The 25,108-nt window shown below is 38.6% G+C and overlaps 1 protein-coding gene across 2 annotated transcripts in view; it reads left to right on the forward strand.

The window, feature by feature from the left end:
- Nucleotides 1-6,949: 6,949 nt before the first annotated feature.
- The window catches only part of LOC124143945 (vesicular glutamate transporter 2-like), a 43,195-nt gene continuing 25,036 nt past the window's right edge, over nucleotides 6,950-25,108 (forward strand). Inside the window, exons 1-4 of one of the 2 annotated variants that reach the window (XM_048386070.1) lie at nucleotides 6,950-7,753; nucleotides 15,857-15,871; nucleotides 21,507-21,625; nucleotides 22,823-22,940. In XM_048386070.1, the coding sequence (XP_048242027.1) occupies nucleotides 7,394-7,753; nucleotides 15,857-15,871; nucleotides 21,507-21,625; nucleotides 22,823-22,940 (612 nt within the window). In that variant the 5' untranslated portion in view covers nucleotides 6,950-7,393. The remainder of the gene's footprint in view (nucleotides 7,754-15,856; nucleotides 15,872-21,506; nucleotides 21,626-22,822; nucleotides 22,941-25,108) is intronic. The other variant, XM_048386071.1, reaches the window with a different exon arrangement.

The raw sequence follows: 25,108 nt of genomic DNA on the forward strand, positions 1-25,108 counted from the left end.
GTCAGGCTCGCTCACTTGTTTGATTCATCGTAGATGGGTTCTCATGATTTCAATCACTGGATTGTCTTTTCCAGGCTCGATAAGTAACCCACTCGCCTTCATATAGGTGAAATATTGCTGAGTGCGGCGTTAACACAACATCATTTCAACATTTATGAAAAAAGTGGCCTACAACCTCACTCACTCACTCACTCACTCACTCACTCACTCACTCACTGACTCACTCACTCACTCACTCACGTAGTTGTATAGTTCGGGGTACCTCAGTCAGATGCCTTTAACCCCGATGTTAATGGCCAACAAGATATACTACGTACCCTTTTATGGGGTTATAGGCTTTAGAGAGGCTTTACCTACAAGATACGAGGAATAACGTATTATCTATCCTGAGTGAATATATATATTATGATTTGTGACTTTCGCCGTAATTCCGATTTACTGGTAGATGTAACGATACATTGACCATTGTCTTGTCTATGAGGAAATGTAGAGCAATATGCTTGGAAACGTAAAGGAATCAGCCCAGTCAATCTATTGCTGGAACGACGTCCCACGTGACCCTCCACGCCCGTCAGGAACAACGAAGACGTCAATTGTTTGCGACAAGGCGTTGATATGACATGAAGATGTTATGGTCCGTTTCGTAGAAAAATTGAAACAATAGAACACTTGGCCTAAATTAGCCAATCAGCATAAAGCAGGAAAAAATGCTCAGTGAGATATCACTATTTTGCCGTTCTCTCCCTATGGTACCTGCTTCGGTAGGAACTCGAGACTGATATTCTTTGGCGTGTATTTTACTTAACTACGGAAGCCTTTTAGGGCCACTTGGTTTTTTATTTTTCCCCGATACTATCTTGAAATTTCAAGAAACTAAGTTGAAATTTCAAGATACTAAGTTGAAATTTCAAGAAACTAAGTTGAAATTTCAAGATACTATCTTGAAATTTCAAGATACTATCTTGAAATTTCAAGATACAGAAGTTGAAATTTCAAGATACTATATTGAAATTTCAAGATATTAAGTTGAAATTTCAAGATACTAAGTTGAAATTTCAAGATATTAAGTTGAAATTTCAAGATACTAAGTTGAAATTTCAAGAAAATAAGTAAACAACCTAAGATGTAAAAATACGTTTGAAGTGCATAATCTTGAAATTTCAACTTAGTATCTTGAAATTTCAAGATAGTTTCTTGAAATTTCAAGATAGTTTCTTGAAATTTCAAGATAGTATCTTGAAACTTCAACTTAGTATCTTGAAATTTCAAGATAGAATCTTGAAATTTCAACTTCTCTATCTTAAAATTTCAACTTAGTATCTTGAAATTTCAACTTAGTATCTTGAATTTTCAACTTAGTATCTTGAAATTTCAACTTCTCTATCTTGAAATTTCAACTTAGTATCTTGAAATATCAAGATAGAATCTTGAAATTTCAAGATATTATCGAAATTTTTTTTAAAAAAATGGCCCTAAAAGGCTTCCGTACTTAACTGTACAAACACCACAACATTAAATTACCTTTAATACTCGGTTAGGTGATTTTAATTTCAAGGTATGTTTATCAAATTATTTTATTGATTATTATTGGGGTCACTTCACATTTTGTATATTGGTTTTGAGTTTATGCCACATTGAATTTTGGAATAGTTTGAGTGAAAACATGAATTCCTTGAAGCTCTCATACAATCACGTAGACGTCGCGCAAAGCGGTTTCTATTGAAAATATCATCAGCCTTGAAGTCCTGGTAACCAGTCGGCTCTGAGTTGAGGTAAACAACTGGACCAAATAAGCACCAATTTATATTTCCATATAAAATAGTCATTTTTAAAAATCGTATCCTGTGTTATTTTTCTGACAAAACACTTTTGTTTATGTTCCAGTAACATACTTGTGCTCTTGTTGAATTACAGAACCTAAGTTGGGTTATCTCTTGTTAAAGTTCCATGTCAGTATTTATTAGACTACAACTGTATCTCTCCCCTCTGCTTCTTTGCATCAAATAATATGTAAAAGTTTATAACGAGAGCGAAAAGCTTAAAGTTAGAAGAACACTTGAAGAGGTCGAGGTCGCACAGGTGCTCGAGTTTTCACTAACTTGAAGGTCAAGGTCAAGGCTTGTAACTATTTTACACACTGGTGGAGAAGAATATAATATAACGGTACATCTGTTTGAACACCTACGCACATGCAAATAACTACCAAGGCACGTGCAACTTCTAATGTAAGACGGATAGGACCACCTGCGACAATCAATACAGCTACAGAGAAAGACTCGTTGCCATCTGGGGAACTATGCAGTATTCAGGTGCTAATGTTTCAGCGGGTACCGGTGGCATAGTAGACCTTTAACACAAGAAGATAAATATTGATAATAAAGACTTACTGTTGTCGGGTTGGAATGGACCGTATTTGACTTATTTGTACAAACACCACAACAATAAGCCTGCTGAAACTCGACCCTGTCACAATTCGTTATGAGATGATGTATATTTTATTGGAGGTTTGGTTAATTTTAATTCCAGGTATATTTTCAAATTTTATTTCAGTATTGATAAGGCGTCACTTCACTTTATTCCCATTGGTTATGAGTTTAGTTTTAGGCCACATTGAATTTTGGAACATTTCGAGTGAAAACATGAATCCCTTGAAGCTCTCATACAATCACGTAGACGGCGCGCAAAGCTATTCCATTGAACACATCACGAGCCTTGAAGCCCTAGGAAACCATTTGGAACGGAGTTGAGATAAACACCTGGATCAAATAAGCACCAATTTATATTTTCATATAAAATAGTCATTTTTTAAAAATCGCATCCTATGTTACTTTTCTGACGAAACACTTTTTATTCAAGAAACACACCTGTTGAATTACGGAAACCGAATTGATTATCTGATGACAAGCGTTGTTAATTTTCCCTTGCACTATTCATTTAACTCTCCCCTCTGCTTCTTTGCATCAAATAGTAGGACCATCAAAAGTATCATACACTATTCTTGTGCTGGCGTTTCAGCCGAAAAAGAATTCTTGAAAAATTATCATGCTTCAGACCATTGAAAAAACAAATACCTGCCACAAATATTACATTCCAGGTGTTTTCTTAAAATAAATTCAGGCTCATCAGAAAAAATCTAATTTTGATAAAAATTCCAGCACTCCACCCCCTATCTGTAAACACACTTTTTTGTGTCCATTCATGTATGTAAGTGTGAGTGTATGTGTCATTATTGAAGTGAGAGAGTAGGTGTCCATATGTGAGTGTAAATGTAGGTGTCATATGTAAGTGTAAATGTAGGTGTCCATATGTAAGTGCATATGTAGGTGTCATATGTAAGTGTAAATGTAGGTGTCATATGTAAGTGTAAATGTAGGTGTCATATGTAAGTGTAAATGTAGGTGTCCATATGTAAGTGTAAATGTAGGTGTCCATATGTAAGTGTAAATGTAGGTGTCATATGTAAGTGTAAATGTAGGTGTCATATGTAAGTGTAAATGTAGGTGTCCATATGTAAGTGTAAATGTAGGTGTCATATGTAAGTGTAAATGTAGGTGTCCATATGTAAGTGTAAATGTAGGTGTCCATATGTAAGTGTAAATGTAGGTGTCCATATGTAAGTGTAAATGTAGGTGAACATATGTAAGTGTAAATGTAGGTGTCCATATGTAAGTGTAAATGTAGGTGTCCATATGTAAGTGTAAATGTAGGTGTCCATATGTAAGTGTAAATGTAGGTGTCCATATGTAAGTGTAAATGTAGGTGTCCATATGTAAGTGTAAATGTAGGTGTCCATATGTAAGTGTAAATGTAGGTGTCATATGTAAGTGTAAATGTAGGTGTCCATATGTAAGTGTAAATGTAGGTGTCCATATGTAAGTGTAAATGTAGGTGTCCATATGTAAGTGTAAATGTAGGTGTCCATATGTAAGTGCATATGTAGGTGTCATATGTAAGTGTAAATGTAGGTGTCATATGTAAGTGTAAATGTAGGTGTCCATATGTAAGAGTAAATGTAGGTGTCCATGTGTAAGTGTAAATGTAGGTGTCCATATGTAAGTGTAAATGTAGGTGTCCATATGTAAGTGTAAATGTAGGTGTCCATGTGTAAGTGTATATGTAGGTGTCCATATGTAAGTGTAAATGTAGGTGTCCATGTGTAAGTGTATATGTAGGTGTCGATATGTAAGTGTATATGTAGGTGTCCATATGTAAGTGTAAATGTAGGTGTCCATATGTAAGTGTAAATGTAGGTGTCATATGTAAGTGTAAATGTAGGTGTCATATGTAAGTGTAAATGTAGGTGTCCATATGTAAGTGTAAATGTAGGTGTCCATGTGTAAGTGTAAATGTAGGTGTCCATATGTAAGTGAGAGAGTAGGTGTCCATATGTAAGTGTAAATGTAGGTGTCCATATGTGAGTGTAAAAGTAGGTGTCCATATGTAACTGTAAATGTAGGTGTCAATATGTGAGTGTAAATGTAGGTGTCCATATGTGAGTGTAAATGTAGGTGTCCATATATGAGTGTAAATGTAGGTGTCATATGTAAGTGTAAATGAAGGTGTCATATGTAAGTGTAAATGTAGGTGTCATATGTAAGTGTAAATGTAGGTGTCCATATGTAAGTGTAAATGTAGGTGTCATATGTAAGTGTAAATGTAGGTGTCCATATGTAAGTGTAAAAGTAGGTGTCCATATGTAAGTGTAAATGTAGGTGTCCATATGTAAGTGTAAATGTAGGTGTCCATGTGTAAGTGTAAATGTAGGTGTCCATATGTAAGTGTAAATGTAGGTGTCCATATGTAAGAGTAAATGTAGGTGTCCATATGTAAGTGTAAATGTAGGTGTCCATGTGTAAGTGTAAATGTAGGTGTCCATATGTAAGAGTAAATGTAGGTGTCCATGTGTAAGTGTAAATGTAGGTGTCCATATGTAAGTGTAAATGTAGGTGTCCATGTGTAAGTGTAAATGTAGGTGTCCATATGTAAGAGTAAATGTAGGTGTCCATGTGTAAGTGTAAATGTAGGTGTCCATATGTAAGTGTAAATGTAGGTGTCCATATGTAAGTGTAAATGTAGGTGTCCATATGTAAGTGTAAATGTAGGTGTCCATATGTAAGTGTAAATGTAGGTGTCCATATGTAAGTGTAAATGTAGGTGTCCATGTGTAAGTGTAAATGTAGGTGTCCATATGTAAGTGTAAATGTAGGTGTCCATATGTAAGTGTAAATGTAGGTGTCCATATGTAAGTGCATATGTAGGTGTCATATGTAAGTGTAAATGTAGGTGTCCATATGTAAGTGTAAATGTAGGTGTCCATATGTAAGTGTAAATGTAGGTGTCCATATGTAAGTGTAAATGAAGGTGTCCATGTGTAAGTGTAAATGTAGGTGTCCATATGTAAGTGTAAATGTAGGTGAACATATGTAAGTGTAAATGTAGGTGAACATATGTAAGTGTAAATGTAGGTGTCCATATGTGAGTGTAAATGTAGGTGTCATATGTAAGAGTAAATGTAGGTGTCCATATGTAAGTGTAAATGTAGGTGTCCATATGTAAGTGTATATGTAGGTGTCCATATGTAAGTGTATATGTAGGTGTCCATATGTAAGTGTAAATGTAGGTGTCCATATGTAAGTGTAAATGTAGGTGTCCATATGTAAGTGTAAATGTAGGTGTCCATGTGTAAGTGTAAATGTAGGTGTCGATATGTAAGTGTAAATGTAGGTGTCGATATGTAAGTGTAAATGTAGGTGTCCATATGTAAGTGTAAATGTAGGTGTCCATATGTAAGTGTAAATGTAGGTGTCCATATGTAAGTGTAAATGTAGGTGAACATATGTAAGTGTATATGTAGGTGTCCATATTTAAGTGTATATGTAGGTGTCCATATGTAAGTGTATATGTAGGTGAACATATGTAAGTGTAAATGTAGGTGTCCATATGTAAGTGTAAATGTAGGTGTCCATATGTAAGTGTAAATGTAGGTGTCCATGTGTAAGTGTAAATGTAGGTGAACATATGTAAGTGTAAATGTAGGTGTCCATATGTAAGTGTAAATGTAGGTGTCCATGTGTAAGTGTAAATGTAGGTGTCGATATGTAAGTGTAAATGTAGGTGTCGATATGTAAGTGTAAATGTAGGTGTCCATATGTAAGTGTAAATGTAGGTGTCCATATGTAAGTGTATATGCAGGTGAACATATGTAATTGCGAATGTTCACATGTAGGGACCCGTGAAGTTTCGGGGTAGAATAGGTCTTCAGCAACCCATGCTTGTCGTAAAAAGCGACTATGCTTGTAAAAGGCGACTAACGGGATCGGGTGGTCAGACTTGCTGACTTGATTGATGCATGTCATCGTATCCCAATTGCGTAGATCGATGCTCATGATATCAGTCACTGGATTGCCTGGTCCAGACTCGATTGTTTACAGACCAAAATAAACATGTATGTTGGGACTTGTCCAGGGAAAGTCTCTTTTTTACCTGCGTCAAATGTAAGCCATATTCCAGCCAAATACAACTGGGCCCACTTGCACAAAGCGATCTTAGCGCTTAGATGATCGTAACTCCCATACTTTAATACAGGCTTACAATAGTCGTAGTGCTGAGATTGCTTTGTGCAAGCGGGTCCAGGATTGGACTTCATACACAGTACAAATTTTGGGAATCAAACATATTTGCTCTGCGAGGCTTAACGCTAGGCTGTTCGCTCCTTCTACTCCAGATAGACACCAGGAATATGCATTCTGTCGCAAGAACGTAAAAATCATTATGATGGAAATTTATTAAATTAATCTGTTATGCATAGGTAATCGCTGTATTCGACACCATTTAAAATCCATGTGATCTATTATGTTATCAGGGCAATCGAAATATTTGGTCAACCGTGGTGCATATAATTAATTACACTGAACGTCAGACAACCCCACATCTGCACAGTCAGGACAACGAGCAGGAGCACTGTCATCCAAGCACATATTTGTAATCGATGAAACTCAAAAGCGCAACAGATGGCATTATCGCACCACAATAATAACCGCAAGGGCCGGGGAGCCTGTCACAGCATCAGTGAATCAACAGGCTGGGAGAAACCACGGGAATATGACGTGGAGAGCGGGCCGTTTCCATTTCAGTCATGTAACATTCACCTGCAGAGTGTGGTCGAAGTGCTTGGTATATGGTCACAGTGTTAAGAGTCTGGTCACGGTGCCAACATGTTTCTGTGATGAGAGGTCAGCTGGCGTGAGTCTTTTTGTGCTTCATTAATAGACGATGAAGGGCCTATACGTGTGTCTCTCAAATGATTTATGATTGGACTTGATGACTTTTTTAGAAAGCGGTTGATTTAAATGGGGATTTTTAAGAACGGGTCTGGTTCGTATGGTGAGAAGACATGACGATGGCAACAAACAGATCCGACAAGAAGCTTGGAGGAGAGGATGAAGATGAAGATGTTACTTCAGGGGGTACATTGACACCAGGGGGGGAAGCAAGGGATGGTGATAGTTCCAAAGGTGGCACTAAGGTGTCAGAAGGTCAAGATGGTAAAGATGAAGACAAGGATGAAGTGTTGGATGCGGGGGAGTCTGGAGCAGGACGTACCTGCTGTCCTGTGCGGTACTGCATCATAGCGCTCATGTGTATAGGGATGGTTCTAATTAACGCTATGAGGACAAACGTGGGTTTTACTGTGATGACGATTCTGGACGAAACAGCCCACGAGAAAGTTGGAACTCTGCAGGCTCTCATTAACGTAAGTAACATCAGTAATTATAAATAAATCTACTTGGAATAAAAGAGCACAGGGTTACCTCTAGCCTTTGATAGGCATTAGAAGTTTGAAGAACATGGAGATATGAAGATATACGGAATAACAACTTCTGCATTGTTTTTTAACTTTTCAGGGCTACGTCTTTCCCCTTCACCAGTTAGTGAAATAAAAGAAATTACGACCACATGAAAAAAAGACACATCACCTTTTTCTCCCTTTGAGGACTATGAATTCATGTGACACATATTATTATGGAAACTGCAAATGAAAGTGACAAAAAACATTTCAATAATCATACGAATTCTCTACTCAAAGCAGAGTCCGTTGTACGATTTCAACTATATCATAAGCACGTGTCTGACTCCAAAAAGAAATAAAATAATAAAAAATAAAATAAAAAAATGAACAAGACAAAAAATAAAATTCAAAATAAAATAAAATAAGCATGTGTCTATGAATTATCATCAAACCGTGATGATGAGTACCAGGTGAAGGCTGTTGTTTTAAAGTATACACTAAATATAATAAAATAATTCCTACTATTTTTATAGAACAAGTATACTACATCAGTCTTAAGAGCGTGATGTAAATGGGTAGCCATCTTAGATGAGGTAAAACAATTGATTTCACGGCGTGCAAACAAAACTGTCTTTTAAATATAATCCGTTCATTGTTTTGTTGCCTGCGTATTTTTCTGTTCTAATAAGCTTAAAATAAACAATCAGTTAATCAATTTTCATTGTACAGATTGTAGGTCAGTTGGCCTTGAAGCAATAAATATTGATTGATTGATTTATTGATAATGATACACGCTGACTGCCAGGACTATGTCACAAACGGGCAAACATAAGAAAGAGAAAAATGCTTGAATATATCCGATAAATTTCAAACACGTTTCAAACACGTTTCTTTGAGATTTGTAGTGTATCCACGTTGCATTTCACAGAAGATGTTGGGTCTATCTTGAGGCAATTGAATTCCAAGTACACTTTAGACTCTGTAAGATTTTGATTATTTTTTGAAAACACATATTTGACATTCTGAGCAGGACATTTGTATTTTTTTAGTAATTACTATGTGCAATGCTGGACTTCCTTGTTGAAAAAAACTACCTCAAATTTGGGGGTAAGACATTTAGGAAAGATGTAGGCATCCCCATGGGCACTACTTGTCCTCCCCTTCTTGCGGATCTATTTTCATGCATATGAATGGGGATTTCTGCCAGGAATGCCAAAGTCAAAACAAGCCAAGACGTTTAACTTCAGCTTCAGGTATATCGATGATCCGATATTGTTCAATTCCCAATCCCCTTCCACTGATTTACCCACCTGAACTAGACTGTATGACAAGAGGGATGACTTCAACTTTCCGATAGTCAACTTTTCCTCCATGCAAGCAATATTTCAGCAGTTCCAGCCTTTGGTGTTTACATTTCACATCTTTTGAGATACAATCGGGCATGCTTTTTCTACCAAGATTTCAAAGAGCGTCATGCGACTCTTACTCAGAAGTTGTTTGATCAAGGTTACAACATTCAAGCCTCAGGAAAGCTTTTAAAAGTTTTATGGTAGACATGTAGATGACATTTCCAAATTGGACGCATCAGTGACAAAATGATGTCCACTGCAATTCCCTATTTTGACTTGTTGCACATGTTCCCTTGTTTTTGTCAGGTGAACAATTGACTTGCCTTTACATGTGTTTGTGACCGGTGCCACCGGTGGGACAGGGTACGCTCGCCTTTTTATCGAACACCTGGTTTCATCACTATTTGATAATGATTCATAAATACATGCTCAAGATATAGTCGGACTCGTTCAACCAACTCTGCTAGAGGTTTCTATTGGATACGGAAAGGTTTTTGTCACTTTCTTTACTCAAATTAGGGTTACAGTGAACTACGTTTATAACGAACACGCTTATAACGAACTGACGGCTATAACGAACTGTTTTTTTGGTCCACGCCATTTGCTGTAGTGAGTGAGTGAGTTGGGTTTAACGCCGCTTTTAACAGTATTCCAGTTATATCGCGGCGTGTCAGCTTAATGTGGGAGGAAAGCCCGAAGTGATGCAGGTCTCAGACTTTTACCACTTCGGTGAAACCCACGAGCACGGGTGTCGTGCTGACAAACCTAGAAACATAATCGGGGCGAACCGGGATTCCAACCCACAATCATAGGTTTCTGGCGTGCCCAAGGGACGCAACTCTGCACAGCGAATCGCGGCGCCTTAGACGACTGGGCCACCCGTGCCCCCGTATATATGCTGTATACGTGTATATATATTTATAACGAACTACAATTATAACTTTTATTATAACTAAAATAAGTGGTCCCTTTAAGTTCGTTATGACCGTAGTTTACTGTATTGGCATTGCATTGTACACGATTTGCACCTCTCCCCTGATACGTGATTCATTGTACACACAGGTGATTAATATGACTGATATGTGAAGCAAGGTACATGATAATTAGATAATTGTTTTGGATATCACTAAATTGTTGTGCCTTTGGCAGTAGAACCTGGTGATGTGAACATTTGTATTATTTAACGTAATGCACGATAGAGCAGTCGGCCAGCCTGCGTAACATTCAATATATCCTATAAGGTCTATTAAATATGATAATACTTCTAATGTATATATTAATAATTAATATGTTTGCCCCTCAACTCATAGAATTTCTTTCTATGAGAAAATATGCTCACTGAAATAAAAGCCAGATTACTATGGTTGAAATACAAAAAATAAGTATATATTTTTTTTCCGGAAAAAAACCAGAACAACAACTTTATTCCAATTATATATTGAGTTACCAAAATAGTTATTATCTTTATTTCAACCTACACAAACTAACTGGTAAGTAAAATATCCACAAACAATTAAAAGGTATTCATTTATCTGCATCGTGTTATATTTGTAATAATTATAGTACAGTAAACTACGGTTATAACGAACCCGAAGAGACCACTAATTTTAGTTCGTTATAACCGTAGTTCGTTATAAGCATATATACAGCATAACTACAGCAAATTTTAGGGACAAAAAAGTAAGTTCGTTATATCCGTCAGTTCATTATAAGTGTGTTCGTTATAACCGAAGTTTACTGTATTAAACAGCTATTTTATTCAGGTGCATAAAAGGAAAAACTCAGCAAGGACCAGTGTCAAGATCCATTGTTTGTGTTCGATAGTTCTTATCTTGAGTAAAAGGCGACTATGCTTGTCATAAGAAGCGACTAACGCATGTAATCGTATCCAAATTGCGTGGATCGATGCTCATGATGTCAATCACTGGATTGTCTAATTCAGACTCGATTATTTACAGACCGCCATAATATAGCTGGAATATTGCTGAGTGCGGCTTTAAACAACAAACAAACAAATAATCTCGTCTTGAATGTTGCAATCTTTTCCGATTCAAACAGATCTTTGAGACATTGAGACACGCACACTACTGTGGTTTTCGTGTTTTGCCCGGGGGTACGGGTGTTCCAGTCGTCTAAGGCGCCGCGATTCGCTGTGCAGAGTTGCGTCCCTTGGGCACGCCAGAAACCTATGATTGTGGGTTGGAATCCCGGTTCGCCCCGATTATGTTTCTAGGTTTGTCAGCACCATACCCGTGCTCGTGGGTTTCACCGAAGTGGTAAACGTCTGAGACCTGCATCACCTCGGGCTTTCCTCCCACATTAAGCTGACACGCCGCGATATAACTGGAATACTGTTAAAAGCGGCGTTAAACCCAACTCACTCACCCACTCGTGTTTTGCCCGGGGCAGGTCACACAACAGTTGAGGTGCCTGATGGAAAACAGATCACATATATAATATAAGCAACAAAATACAAATCACAAGTCAAGTGTAGCGTGCACTTGGGTAAAACATACAATCCTCGTTGTTATATTTGTATTTAATGAATAATTAATCATGCATATGCAAATATATGAATGCTATGAATATATAGATTTGCAAAATTGAAATGTATGCATCTTTTGACATTCTACTTATACAAAACATAGATTGATATCAATTGTATTCTTTAAAAACTAATAGGGGGAAAGTACACAATCGCTGTCTGTAACGTATCAAAACTAAAAACACTGAAATGACACCAAAGGTGTATTGTCATATTGTAGTTGTCAGCAAGGTGTGTGCGTGCGTGCGTGCGTGCGTGCGTACGTGCGTGTGTGCGTGCGTGCGTGTGCGTTTGCGTGTGTGTGTGTTTAGCAGAGATTTCTTGTGGCTATGGAAAAGCTATTTTCGTTTTTATTTACATGGTTAAAGTCTCGCACTAACCAATACGTTTGGTGGTTCAAGGCGCGTGACATTCAAATAAAACATTCTTCTTCCATGAATCCTAGTAGTGACAGGTGAAAGGTGAACGTGCCACGACCATATCAACGTTTCAGATTCATTTTTGAATTTCATTTTTTCAACTTTTGTTTCAAATGTGTATATATTTGACGTTGGAATATGAACAGTGACGCGAACACACGGACATTTATAAAGTTACATTCAAATCAATACACACAGAGACGTCTGGATGAAAATTAAATATAGCATATTACAAATAAATGTCTTTATATATATCGTCTGCAAAAACAGATTCTATTGGGCATAAAAGGCAAACTAGTGGTGAAAATCAGTGATGACACCAGGTGTTCGCGAAAGGGATAAGCATGTCCTGCCCTACCGGTAACACCATGATATGAAACTAAAAACTAGAAGCATAAAGCGCCACTGCATGAACACCTGTTTTACCTGTTACTGAACACACCAGTCCAGGCACTGTAACATGACAACGACGGCAGCCCCTGTTCTATTGTCAACAGCAACATGATAATATCAATAACATTTTAAACATTACAGTATTTGGGATGTAGGCAAACTGAAGTTGACGACAATAGGGGTCCGCTTACATCTAAACTGAGGAGCAAAAGAAACTACTAACATGTATACTTTTCAGTTGATTTTATGTTTGATTTTCAATTGAAAATAGCCTAAGTAATACGCCATGTTATATAACACACTGAACTGGCGGCTTACCAACACTCAAAGAACACTTCTATGTGTTGTTTAATAAAATTTACTTTTTTTCGGCTCATATTTGCATTTTAAACATGGAAGGGGTTACGCTGTTGCAATTCATTTCTTACCCCTGTCTTCATTGAACGAAACCCAGCCACAGATAACCTTTAACAAACCTTTGCAGGAATGAGTGATGGTTAAATAGACATAATCAAATTTAACGATAGTTCTTTCAATTTTGAATTGAAAAAAACCCCAAAACTCAAATTCAAATGCTTATTTTATGAAAGGCCATAGACCCAAATATCGAACTTGACATTTGCATACAGGTGCAAGTACCCAAATCAAACCGTGGTCTAGTGGTAGAACGCCTGCGAGCGGAATCCGATCCCCGCCGCGTCATACCAAAACACTTTAAAAGATGTTACTTGTTGTTACCCTGCCTGGGGGTTGGCATTAGGGTGCTAAAACAGGGACTGGTCGGCTCGAAGTCAGTATACTGTGTCTGAGTGGGGTATTCATGTTTAAATGCAGCATGGTATCTCAGTAGGCCAGCTCTATATAGTCGGCATTAGTCCGAACTAGTGCAAACACACACACACACACACACACACACGCACGCACGCACGCACGCACGCACGCACGCACGCACGCACGCACGCACGCACGGAAACGCGCACAGAAACACGCACGCACGCACGCACACACACACAATCACACACACGCACACACACGCTCGCACGCACGCACGCACGCACGCACGCACGTACGCACGCACGGAAACACGCACAGAAACACGCACGCACGCACGCACACACACACAATCACACACACGCACACACACGCACACACACGCTCGCACGCACGCACGCACGCACACACACACACGCACGCACGCACGCATGGAAACACGCACAGAAACTCGCACTCACGCACACACACACGCAATCACACACAATCACACACACACACACGCTCGCACGCACGCACACACACACACAATCACACACACACACACACGCTCGCACGCACGCACGGAAACACGCACGCACGCACGCACGCACACACATATCTGTACAGAGACGTTGAAATCAAGAAACTAACTCTGCGGTCATTGTTACTAGCTTCTAAAATGTCACTTAAACAATTAGTATGCTCCATTGATTGAAGTTTAATATCATTCATCAAACCTCTATCTACTGTATCTAAAATATGGAATATTCGGGTCACCTCTGGCTGATATAACAGTGATGTTCATCCAGGAAGCCAAATCTTGGACACTGAGGGCTACGATGTAGTGGTCAGTGGGATAGCCACTGTGTCGTCTCACAATATTGCATTTAAATATAGGACATAGTTTGGAATGTATACTATAATATACATATGTACGGCCGACGTATGTACATTAAGCTGACTTTCGATAATTAATTTGCGTGTTTCTAATATTTGATTATAAGCAAATCTTTAGCCCTATTTGATATTCGGATGTAGATAAAGACGATACAAACGTTTAGTATGTGTTCATTTGTGGACTTTCGATAATTAATTTGCGTGTTTCTAATATTTGATTATAAGCAAATCTTTAGCCCTATTTGACTTTCTCGGATGTAGATAAAGACGATACAAACGTTTAGTAAATGTTCATTTGTGGACTTTCGATAATTAATTTGCGTGTTTCTAATATTTGATTATAAGCAAATCTTTAGCCCTATTTGACTTTCTCGGGTGTAGATAAAGACGATACAAACGTTTAGTATATGTTCATTTGTGGACTTTCGATAATTAATTTGCGTGTTTCTAATATTTGATTATAAGCAAATCTTTAGCCCTATTTGACTTTCTTGGATGTAGATAAAGACGATACAAACGTTTAGTAAATGTTCATTTGTGGACTTTCGATAATTAATTTGCGTGTTTCTAATATTTGATTATAAGCAAATCTTTAGCCCTATTTGACTTTCTCGGATGTAGATAAAGACGATACAAACGTTTAGTATATGTTCATTTGTGGACTTTCGATAATTAATTTGCGTGTTTCTAATATTTGATTATAAGCAAATCTTTAGCCCTATTTGACTTTCTCGGATGTAGATAAAGACGATACAAACGTTTAGTAAATGTTCATTTGTGGACTTTCGATAATTAATTTGCGCGTTTCTAATATTTGATTATAAGCAAATCTTTAGCCCTATTTGACTTTCTCGGATGTAGATAAAGACGATACAAACGTTTAGTAAATGTTCATTTGAGGACCACGGAATCATAGTTCAATTAGGGCTTGAATATCCGTTCTTGATCAAGTCTAAATTTAAAATTCATTTAAAACTGTTTAACCAATATTTCAAGGTTTTCTGAAACTAAAAAATTTGACATTTATAGATGACCATAAAGGACCCATTTTCTTGTGTACGAAACTAAACCTAACAGTTCATCCAAATGAAACATCTGTTGTTGTCATAATAAATATATATTATCAATTAATAATCAATGTAGTATCCAGAATTATACGCTAATACACTATCGAATAACCAGACCCGAATAGAACATTTTCCGTTGGGCGTAAAAGGCACAATGGTGGCGAAGCTATGAAAACCACCTTCCTGATACAGATCATATTGCCATATGTTCCAATCATCTTCGGGGCGGTGGGGTAGCCTAGTGGTTAAGGCGTTGGCTCGTCACGCCGAAGACCCGGGATCGATTCCCGAAATGTGTACAATATGTGAAGCCCATTTTTCGGTGTCCCCCGCTGGCGTAAAACCATACTCAGTCACTCACTCCAATCACCTTCCGTAAGCCCGACTAATATCAAGCCTCTGAAATGAACATATTTTACGGAGAAAAACAGTTCTTAAATTATAGTTATGAAATATAAAAAAGGGAGGCCAGACAGTCTCTTGATACTGCAGTAATCTACACTTGCTAAATATTATAGATGTGCATGGTCTGTGTGACAAACTAGAGTAGCTCCTTCTGAGACTGTAATTACTATTATTGACTCGTTTTCAGTTTCCCGTAACGTTTGAAAAGCGTGTTCAATAATTTCCCATTCCATCAACAGCTGCAGCGACTGGGGGTGAGGTTATTATTGCAATAGTTTTATTTAAGATTAAGCGTTTTTCCTTTTAAATAGGACTTTTGGAAAAAAATATTTCTTTTTTGTTTTAATATTTTTATACACTCTTATCACCCTCTCCTTTAAGGATTCCGACGTGTTTTATCAAACCAACTCACTTGTGAGAGGCGACTCATGATCTGATGATTGCAGAGCTGGTTGATTTTTTCATCATTCTTTATTGGCGTGGTTGGCAGGGTTGCCAAATGGTAACAGTGTTGGCTCGTCATGCAGAAGACCCGAGTTTGATGCCCGACAATGTGTGAAGCCAATTTCTGGTGTCCCCCGCCGTGATATTGCTGGAATATTGCTGAAAGCGGCGTAAAACCATTCTCACTGACTCAACCGTTTCTTATTTACTGGTTTGTCATGGTCAGGAATATTTTTGACTGCAACGAAATATAGCATCCCACTTCTTCATTGTTACCCCTTTTGGAAAAAATCCCAACCTATTCCAAAATATTTTTCCGTTTTCATTTTTCAACTTTTTCTTGAACCACATGGCACCCCTTTTATATATTATGTCGGCGTAGTGTGACAACATATATGAGTCTGAAATTACTTATATTATCATCTTATGCGGAAGGCATATTTGATCTATTTACCAACTCCCTGTTTTGTACTACTCAAAAGAACTTAATGAACAGACCCGTGAAGAGCCTGTATAGAATAGGTCTTCAGAAACCCATGCTTGCCGTAAAAGACGACACATGTCGTAAAAGGCGTGTAACGGGACCTTGGTTGATGCATGTCAGTGTATTCCAATTGCGTGGATTGATGCTCATGATGTCAATATAGCTGGAATATTGCTGAGTGCGGTGTTAAACAACAAACAAAAAGACAAACGAGGAAAAGTTAATGTCTCATACCATTACCGTGACATGTAATCTGTCATGGCATCACATTCTTTCACATTTCTACAGTTATACGGTTATTATGTAATCTGTGTTCCTCATCTTCTTTTGAGTAGTATATATTTTTCCAGGTATCATGAAAATAACCGGCACTTACACAAATAAACAATATTGGGTGATATGTAAATTTTTTAAATTATAACTCTCCAGAACAGAAAAAGTTCAATGTACTTCATTTACATACACATCTACTTCCAATACCCTGACTTTTTATAAAAGGCTGCATTTTTTTGTCATGAATTTGAATGTTTATGTCGTTGTTAATACGAAAATAAATATCCACTTTTTGCATTTTGTATTTACAGATAATTGTGTGCTTCTGTGAATGTAGATCTGTTTGTATTTAATGAGAATCCACAGTCTGTATGTCAGTGTGTGTGTACGTCCACTAATACGGAAATGAGAATCCTCAGACTTTATGCCAATGTGTATGTGCTTCCGAGCGTAGAGAAATGAGAATCCACAGTGTTTATGTCAATGTGTATGTGCTTCCGAGCGTAGATAAATGAGAATCCACTGTCTTTATGTCAATATGTATGTACGTCCGAGCGTAGAGAAATAAGAATCCACTGTGTTTATGTCAATGTGTATGTACGTCCGAGCGTAGAGAAATGAGAATCCACTGTCTTTGTGTTAATGTGTGTGTACGTCCGAGTGTAGAGAAATGAGAATCCACTGAGTTTATGTCAATGTGTGTGTACGTCCGACCGTAGAGAAATGAGAATCCATTGTCTTTGTGTTAATGTGTGTGTACGTCCGAGCGTAGAGAAATGAGAATCCACTGTCTTTATGTCAATGTGTATGTGCTTTGGAGCGTAGAGAAATGAGAATCCACTGTGTTTATATCAATGTGTTTTGTACGTCCGAGTGTAGAGAAAGTAGAATCCACTGTGTTTATGTTAATGTGTATGTACGTCCGAGTGTAGAGACATGAGAATCCACTGTCTTTGTGTCAATGAGTATGTACGTCCGAGCGTAGAGAAATGAGAATCCACTGTCTTTGTGTCAATGTGTGTGGACGCCCGAGCGTAGAGAAATGAGAATCCACTGTGTTTATGTTAATGTGTGAAGACGTCCGAGTGTAGAGAAAGTAGAATCCACTGTCTTTATGTTAATGTGTATGTACGTCCGAGTGTAGAGAAAGTAGAATCCACTGTGTTTATGTTAATGTGTATGTACGTCCGAGTGTAGAGAAAGTAGAATCCACTGTGTTTATGTTAATGTGTATGTACGTCCGAGTGTAGAGAAAGTAGAATCCACTGTGATTATGTTAATGTGTATGTACGTCCGAGTGTAGAGAAAGTAGAATCCACTGTCTTTATGTTAATGTGTATGTACGTCCGAGTGTAGAGAAAGTAGAATCCACTGTGTTTATGTTAATGTGTATGTACGTCCAAGTGTAGAGAAAGTAGAATCCACTGTCTTTATGTTAATGTGTGTGTACGTCCGAGTGTAGAGAAAGTATAATCCACTGTGTTTATGTTAATGTGTATGTACGTCCGAGCGTAGAGAAAGTAGAATCAACTGTGTTTGTGTCAATGTGTGTGGACGCCCGAGCGTAGAGAAATGAGAATCCACTGTCTTTATGTTAATGTGTGTGTACGTCCGAGCGTAGAGAAGTGAGAATCCACTGTGTTTATGTTAATGTGCGTGTACGTCCGAGCGTAGAGAAATGAGAATCCATTGTCTTTGTGTCAATGTATATGTACGTCCGAGTGTAGAGAAAGTAGAATCCACTGTGTTTATGTTAATGTGTATGTACGTCCGAGTGTAGAGAAAGTAGAATCCACTGTGATTATGTTAATGTGTATGTACGTCCGAGTGTAGAGAAAGTAGAATCCACTGTGTTTATGTTAATGTGTATGTACGTCCGAGTGTAGAGAAAGTAGAATCCACTGTGATTATGTTAATGTGTATGTACGTCCGAGTGTAGAGAAAGTAGAATCCACTGTGTTTATGTTAATGTGTATGTACGTCCGAGTGTAGAGAAAGTAGAATCCACTGTGTTTATGTTAATGTGTATGTACGTCCGAGTGTAGAGAAAGTAGAATCCACTGTGATTATGTTAATGTGTATGTACGTCCGAGTGTAGAGAAAGTAGAATCCACTTTGTTTATGTTAATGTGTATGTACGTCCGAGTGTAGAGAAAGTAGAATCCATTGTGTTTATGTTAATGTGTATGTACGTCCGAGTGTAGAGAAAGTAGAATCCACTGTCTTTATGTTAATGTGTATGTACGTCCGAGTGTAGAGAAAGTAGAATCCACTGTGATTATGTTAATGTGTATGTACGTCCGAGTGTAGAGAAAGTAGAATCCACTGTGTTTATGTTAATGTGTATGTACGTCCGAGTGTAGAGAAAGTAGAATCCACTGTGATTATGTTAATGTGTATGTACGTCCGAGTGTAGAGAAAGTAGAATCCACTGTGTTTATGTTAATGTGTATGTACGTCCGAGTGTAGAGAAAGTAGAATCCACTGTGTTTATGTTAATGTGTATGTACGTCCGAGTGTAGAGAAAGTAGAATCCACTGTGATTATGTTAATGTGTATGTACGTCCGAGTGTAGAGAAAGTAGAATCCACTTTGTTTATGTTAATGTGTATGTACGTCCGAGTGTAGAGAAAGTAGAATCCATTGTGTTTATGTTAATGTGTATGTACGTCCGAGTGTAGAGAAAGTAGAATCCACTGTCTTTATGTTAATGTGTATGTACGTCCGAGTGTAGAGAAAGTAGAATCCACTGTCTTTATGTTAATGTGTATGTACGTCCGAGTGTAGAGAAAGTAGAATCCACTGTGTTTATGTTAATGTGTGGACGTCCGAGTGTAGAGAAAGTAGAATCCATTGTGTTTATGTTAATGTGTATGTACGTCCGAGTGTAGAGAAAGTAGAATCCACTGTGTTTATGTTAATGTCTGTACGTCCGAGTGTAGAGAAAGTAGAATCCACTGTGATTATGTTAATGTGTATGTACGTCCGAGCGTAGAGAAAGTAGAATCCACTGTCTTTATGTTAATGTGTATGTACGTCCGAGTGTAGAGAAAGTAGAATCCACTGTCTTTATGTTAATGTGTGTGTACGTCCGAGCGTAGAGAAATGAGAATCCACTGTCTTTGTGTCAATGTGTGTGTACGTCCGAGCGTAGAGAAATGAGAATCCATTGTCTTTGTGTCAATGTATATGTACGTCCGAGTGTAGAGAAAGTAGAATCCACTGTGTTTATGTTAATGTGTATGTACGTCCGAGTGTAGAGAAAGTAGAATCCACTGTGATTATATTAATGTGTATGTACGTCCGAGTGTAGAGAAAGTAGAATCCACTGTGTTTATGTTAATGTGTATGTACGTCCGAGTGTAGAGAAAGTAGAATCCACTGTGATTATGTTAATGTGTATGTACGTCCGAGTGTAGAGAAAGTAGAATCCACTGTGTTTATGTTAATGTGTATGTACGTCCGAGCGTAGAGAAATGAGAATCCACTGTCTTTGTGTCAATGTGTGTGGACGCCCGAGCGTAGAGAAATGAGAATCCACTGTGTTTATGTTAATGTGTGTGTACGTCCGAGCGTAGAGAAATGAGAATCCACTGTGTTTATGTCAATGTGTGTGTACGTCCGAGCGTAGAGAAATGAGAATCCACTGTCTTTGTATCAATGTGTGTGTACGTCCGAGCGTAGAGAAATGAGAATCCATTGTCTTTGTGTCAATGTGTATGTGTCAATGTGTGTGTACGTCCGAGCGTAGAGAAAGTAGAATCCACTGTGTTTATGTTAATGTGTGTGGACGTCCGAGTGTAGAGAAAGTAGAATCCACTGTGTTTATGTTAATGTGTGTGGACGTCCGAGTGTAGAGAAAGTAGAATCCACTGTGTTTATGTTAATGTGTGTACGTCCGAGTGTAGAGAAAGTAGAATCCACTGTGTTTATATCAATGTGTATGTACGTCCGAATGTAGAGAAAGTAGAATCCACTGTGTTTATATCAATGTGTATGTACGTCCGAGTGTAGAGAAAGTAGAATCCACTGTGTTTATGTTAATGTGTGTGGACGTCCGAGTGTAGAGAAAGTAGAATCCACTGAGTTTATATCAATGTGTATGTACGTCCGAGTGTAGAGAAAGTAGAATCCACTGTGTTTATGTTAATGTGTGTACGTCCGAGTGTAGAGAAAGTAGAATCCACTGTGTTTATGTTAATGTGTGGACGTCCGAGTGTAGAGAAAGTAGAATCCATTGTGTTTATGTTAATGTGTATGTACGTCCGAGTGTAGAGAAAGTAGAATCCACTGTGTTTATGTTAATGTCTGTACGTCCGAGTGTAGAGAAAGTAGAATCCACTGTCTTTATGTTAATGTGTGGACGTCCGAGTGTAGAGAAAGTAGAATCCATTGTGGTTATGGTCATAGTATGTACGTCCGTGCGTAGGCATATACAGTATTCCTCAATTGGAAAGAGAAGCCACTATTTGCATCTTAATGTGTTTCGCTATGTAGATCTGCTTATAATTTATATAAATGAAAATCCACTGTTAATGTATTAATGTATGCCTGTATGTCGACACTGAGATGCAACTGTTTTTATACTAATGTGTATGTGTAGCTTCTGATATATTAATAGGATCCCATCGTTTATTTGTTAATGTTTATATGTGCTGATGTGGTAACAAGAACTCATCCTTTGCCAGCTCCCGAACGTCAATTGGGACACCCGGATGATCGGCTTCCTTCACAGTGTGTTCTATATAGGGTACCTCATCACGCATCTACCCGCAGGTTACCTAGCAACCAGAATTCCGTGTCACAGGTACGTGTATGGTATATTCCACTTAGTTTTCGGCCATCGGTTTCACTTCTTCTGTCAATATAAAGGTGCGGTGGTGCAGGTGTGAGTGAGTGAGTGAGTATGGTTTTACGCCGCTTTTAGCAATATTCCAGCAATATCACGGCGGGGGACACCAGAAATGGGCTTCACACATTGTACCCATGTCGGGAATCGAACCCGGGTCTTCGGCGTGACGAGCGAACGCTTTAACCACTAGGCTACCCGACCGCCCCTGGTGGTGCAGGAGCTTAACTGAGTGTGTGAGTTAATATTTAACGTCACATCGGTTATATTTCAGCCATATCGTGACGAAGTAGCTTAAAGGGCTATTGGGAGCTGCTTCCCTTGTGATGAGGGACAAACAATCCTATGAGGGTTCGAATCTTATATTCGCCCTGCTAATGATTCTGGACCTGTCAGCCCATTGTTCCTGGAGTTTACTAATGATGTATGCGTCCTCCATCTGTTAGGCTTCCCTACCACATTGAGCTGTCGCCAAGGTATATAACTGAAATAGTGTCTAGTGCGGCGTAAAACACAACTCACTCACTTATAACATAATTCAAGATTTAATGTGCTCCATTTTATCTGGAGCATTGGCATTCTTCGGAAAAAGTCTTCTGCAACCGCGCTTCTTACGACAAGGCGACTGTGCTTGTCGTAAGAAGCGCATAACGGGATGCGCGATGCTCGATGCTCATGATATCAATCACTGGATTATCTTATCCAGACTAGATTATTTACCGACTTTTTTTGGGGGGGGGGGGGGGGGGGGTGTTGGATCCTGTTATGGATAAGGGATACAAATTTGCATAGGAAATTCTTGATCCACCAATGCCGCCTGTTAGTTTTGAAAATGTTGTGGAACGATAACTATCCATGCGATTTTCTAGTTGGTACTATAAAAATACTCTCGTTTGAAACAGATTTATAAACCCCCATTAGTGTCACGAAAACAATTAGTCCTCTGTAAAATGATACAATTTTGAACATGAAACGTATACATATTGCAACATTAACGTGTAACTACGTGTATTAATTTAATTTACACTGTATAATAGTACATCGTGGTATGAATAAACAGTACTCTCAGCGTGTTACAACTGAACATATGACTGGAGATTGTGATTGTTGTTGGAATAAGTATAATGATAATGACCATAATTTCTTGGTTTTCAGGTTATATGGTGGCAGCATACTGCTGTCTTCAGCGCTCAATCTCCTCCTCCCTGTTTCAATAGATGAGATCAGCTTTGTATTTACCTGCATCATCCGGTTCCTGCAGGGGCTCAGTGAGGTGAGTGAGGTGATGGGATGGGTCCAGCTGTATCAGGGCACCGTTCTACGAAGCGAACTAAGCACTAGGGCCAGCGTAAATAAAAGCGACAAAACCCTTTTCATAATCATACGAAATGAGTTGTGTTGGAGATATAGTGAGTCAATGAGTGAGTATGGTTTTACGCCGCTTTTAGTAATATTCCAGCAATATCACGGCGGGGAACACCAGAGATGGGCTTCACACATTGTACCCATGTCGGGAATCGAACCCGGGTTCTCCGATATATCCCGAGAAAGTCAGCTTGGATCCTAGACTTACACATGCTAGGCAATAGATAAATAAACGCTTCCTGAAAACCCTTAATTCAACATTTTTGACTCATTAATATTATATTTGGTTTTATTATACAAACCATACAAGTGTTTAAAAGAAAAAAATATTCCATTCAAGTGAACAAATTTTCAAAATGATTTCTTAAAGTTTTGCCCTTTTCGTATCTTGTTCCGATCGTTTAAGAATGTTTCTTTGTGAAATACGTCATCCCTTGATGGTAGGTATTGTAATATGAACAATTACAAACGGATGGAATCACCTGTAATATCAGACACGGTGATGAGAATTTACACCAAGAACAGCTGGCGAGCCATCGACACAATGTGTTGCCGTCCCATAAACCACAATTTCCAATTATACGACACAAATATCCGAATATCATACTATTTTTAGAATTAAAGCTGTGGTATAGAGGGGCATACGAGGGGTGGCTGAAAATGTCTGAGTCTGTAATAAACTGCGTTGATACAGATGGTGACTAATTATTGTTCAACATAATCCCCCCCCCCCCGGTACCGTCAACGATGGTGAAGTGCCTGCATCTCGCTGGTGTAGAAGGCTTCTTCTTGATGGTGTAAAATAGTCCACTTCAGCAGAAATAACCGTTCTCTATTCAATGGGAAGAGGTGCAATGAATTCAAAGTAATTGTCATGCATTGCAGTTATGGGGATAACAGACATGTACACATTGCGCATTGTATTGGTGGTTATTAAGTTTTCCACGCCGTTTGGCCTTGATATTCTCTAGCAGTTGCTAAAGCAGCTCTGCATAATACCGACCATTAAAGGTCTAACCTTTCGGGAGGTAGTCTACCAGAAGGAGTACTTTGGATTCACAGAAAACCATCTTCCCAAGGCAAGAGAGTTAACTGACTTTAAATGTCCAGTTTCCACCCTTGCCGAACTAGGCTGGAATTCCTGGGAACGATCGTAGCGCCACCAGTTGTTATTACGAGTTATGTCCTTTCTATGCCTCTCCTATTGACCAATCAGATTCAACCTCTCGTATCACTTGCATTTGTTTCAAACAAAACGGTGGCGCCCAGTCAAGACGATCTGATTGATAATCAAGATCTATATTGTGATAAAACGAGTCTTACATCGCGAAGTGCATCAATTCACGTGAGCACCTTGATTAAAAACATGAAAAGATTTAGAAAATATCTGTTGACAACAAGTTAGCGGTGCACATGCTTTACAAATCCTTCAGTCGACCGAAATCTGCATGACACTCTACGAACCGGATTTTGATTTCGGTGCGCGATTTTGATTGGACTATGCATAGACTCGTTGGCCCAGCCAAAATCCAACTCCATAATGCCAGCCTAGTTCGGCAAGGGTGGAAACTGGACTTTTATAGTCAGTTAACTCACTTGCCTCGGGAAGATGACAGTAAACCGAACCCATCAACTGGCCAACTGACGGAAAATAGGAGACGTTATGTATGCCCAGTGCTTTGGCTATTGTTTAGTCTCATCAATGGTTACAAATCGCTTAACAAAATCCGCTGGGTCTGATTCTAAACGACGTAAATTGATGAACCTGGGGCGTTTCTGATCAGGAGTCAGAAGCCTTGGAACCCAGCAAGCGGAAACTTTTGTCATGCCCAGTTCATTCCTCAGGACGTTCTAAATTCGCTCATGAGAGATTCCTACTGTATTGTCTACGTGGGTGGCGGCATTTGAAGACCTTCCTGTTCTTAGATCCCTCTAAGAACTCCGCTGCCCATCTCCTAACAATGGCAAAGGGAGGAGCACCGTGCCCTAATGTTGCCACCATGTCCGCATAGTGGCTGGTGTAGATGCTTGATAACAGCTCGGTAGCCAAGTTGAATTCGGTCTTTCATCAACAGA

Source organism: Haliotis rufescens, unplaced genomic scaffold, assembly GCF_023055435.1.
Source record: "Haliotis rufescens isolate VD_foot unplaced genomic scaffold, xgHalRufe1.0.p SCAF_6, whole genome shotgun sequence".
NCBI classification, from domain to species: domain Eukaryota; kingdom Metazoa; phylum Mollusca; class Gastropoda; order Lepetellida; family Haliotidae; genus Haliotis; species Haliotis rufescens.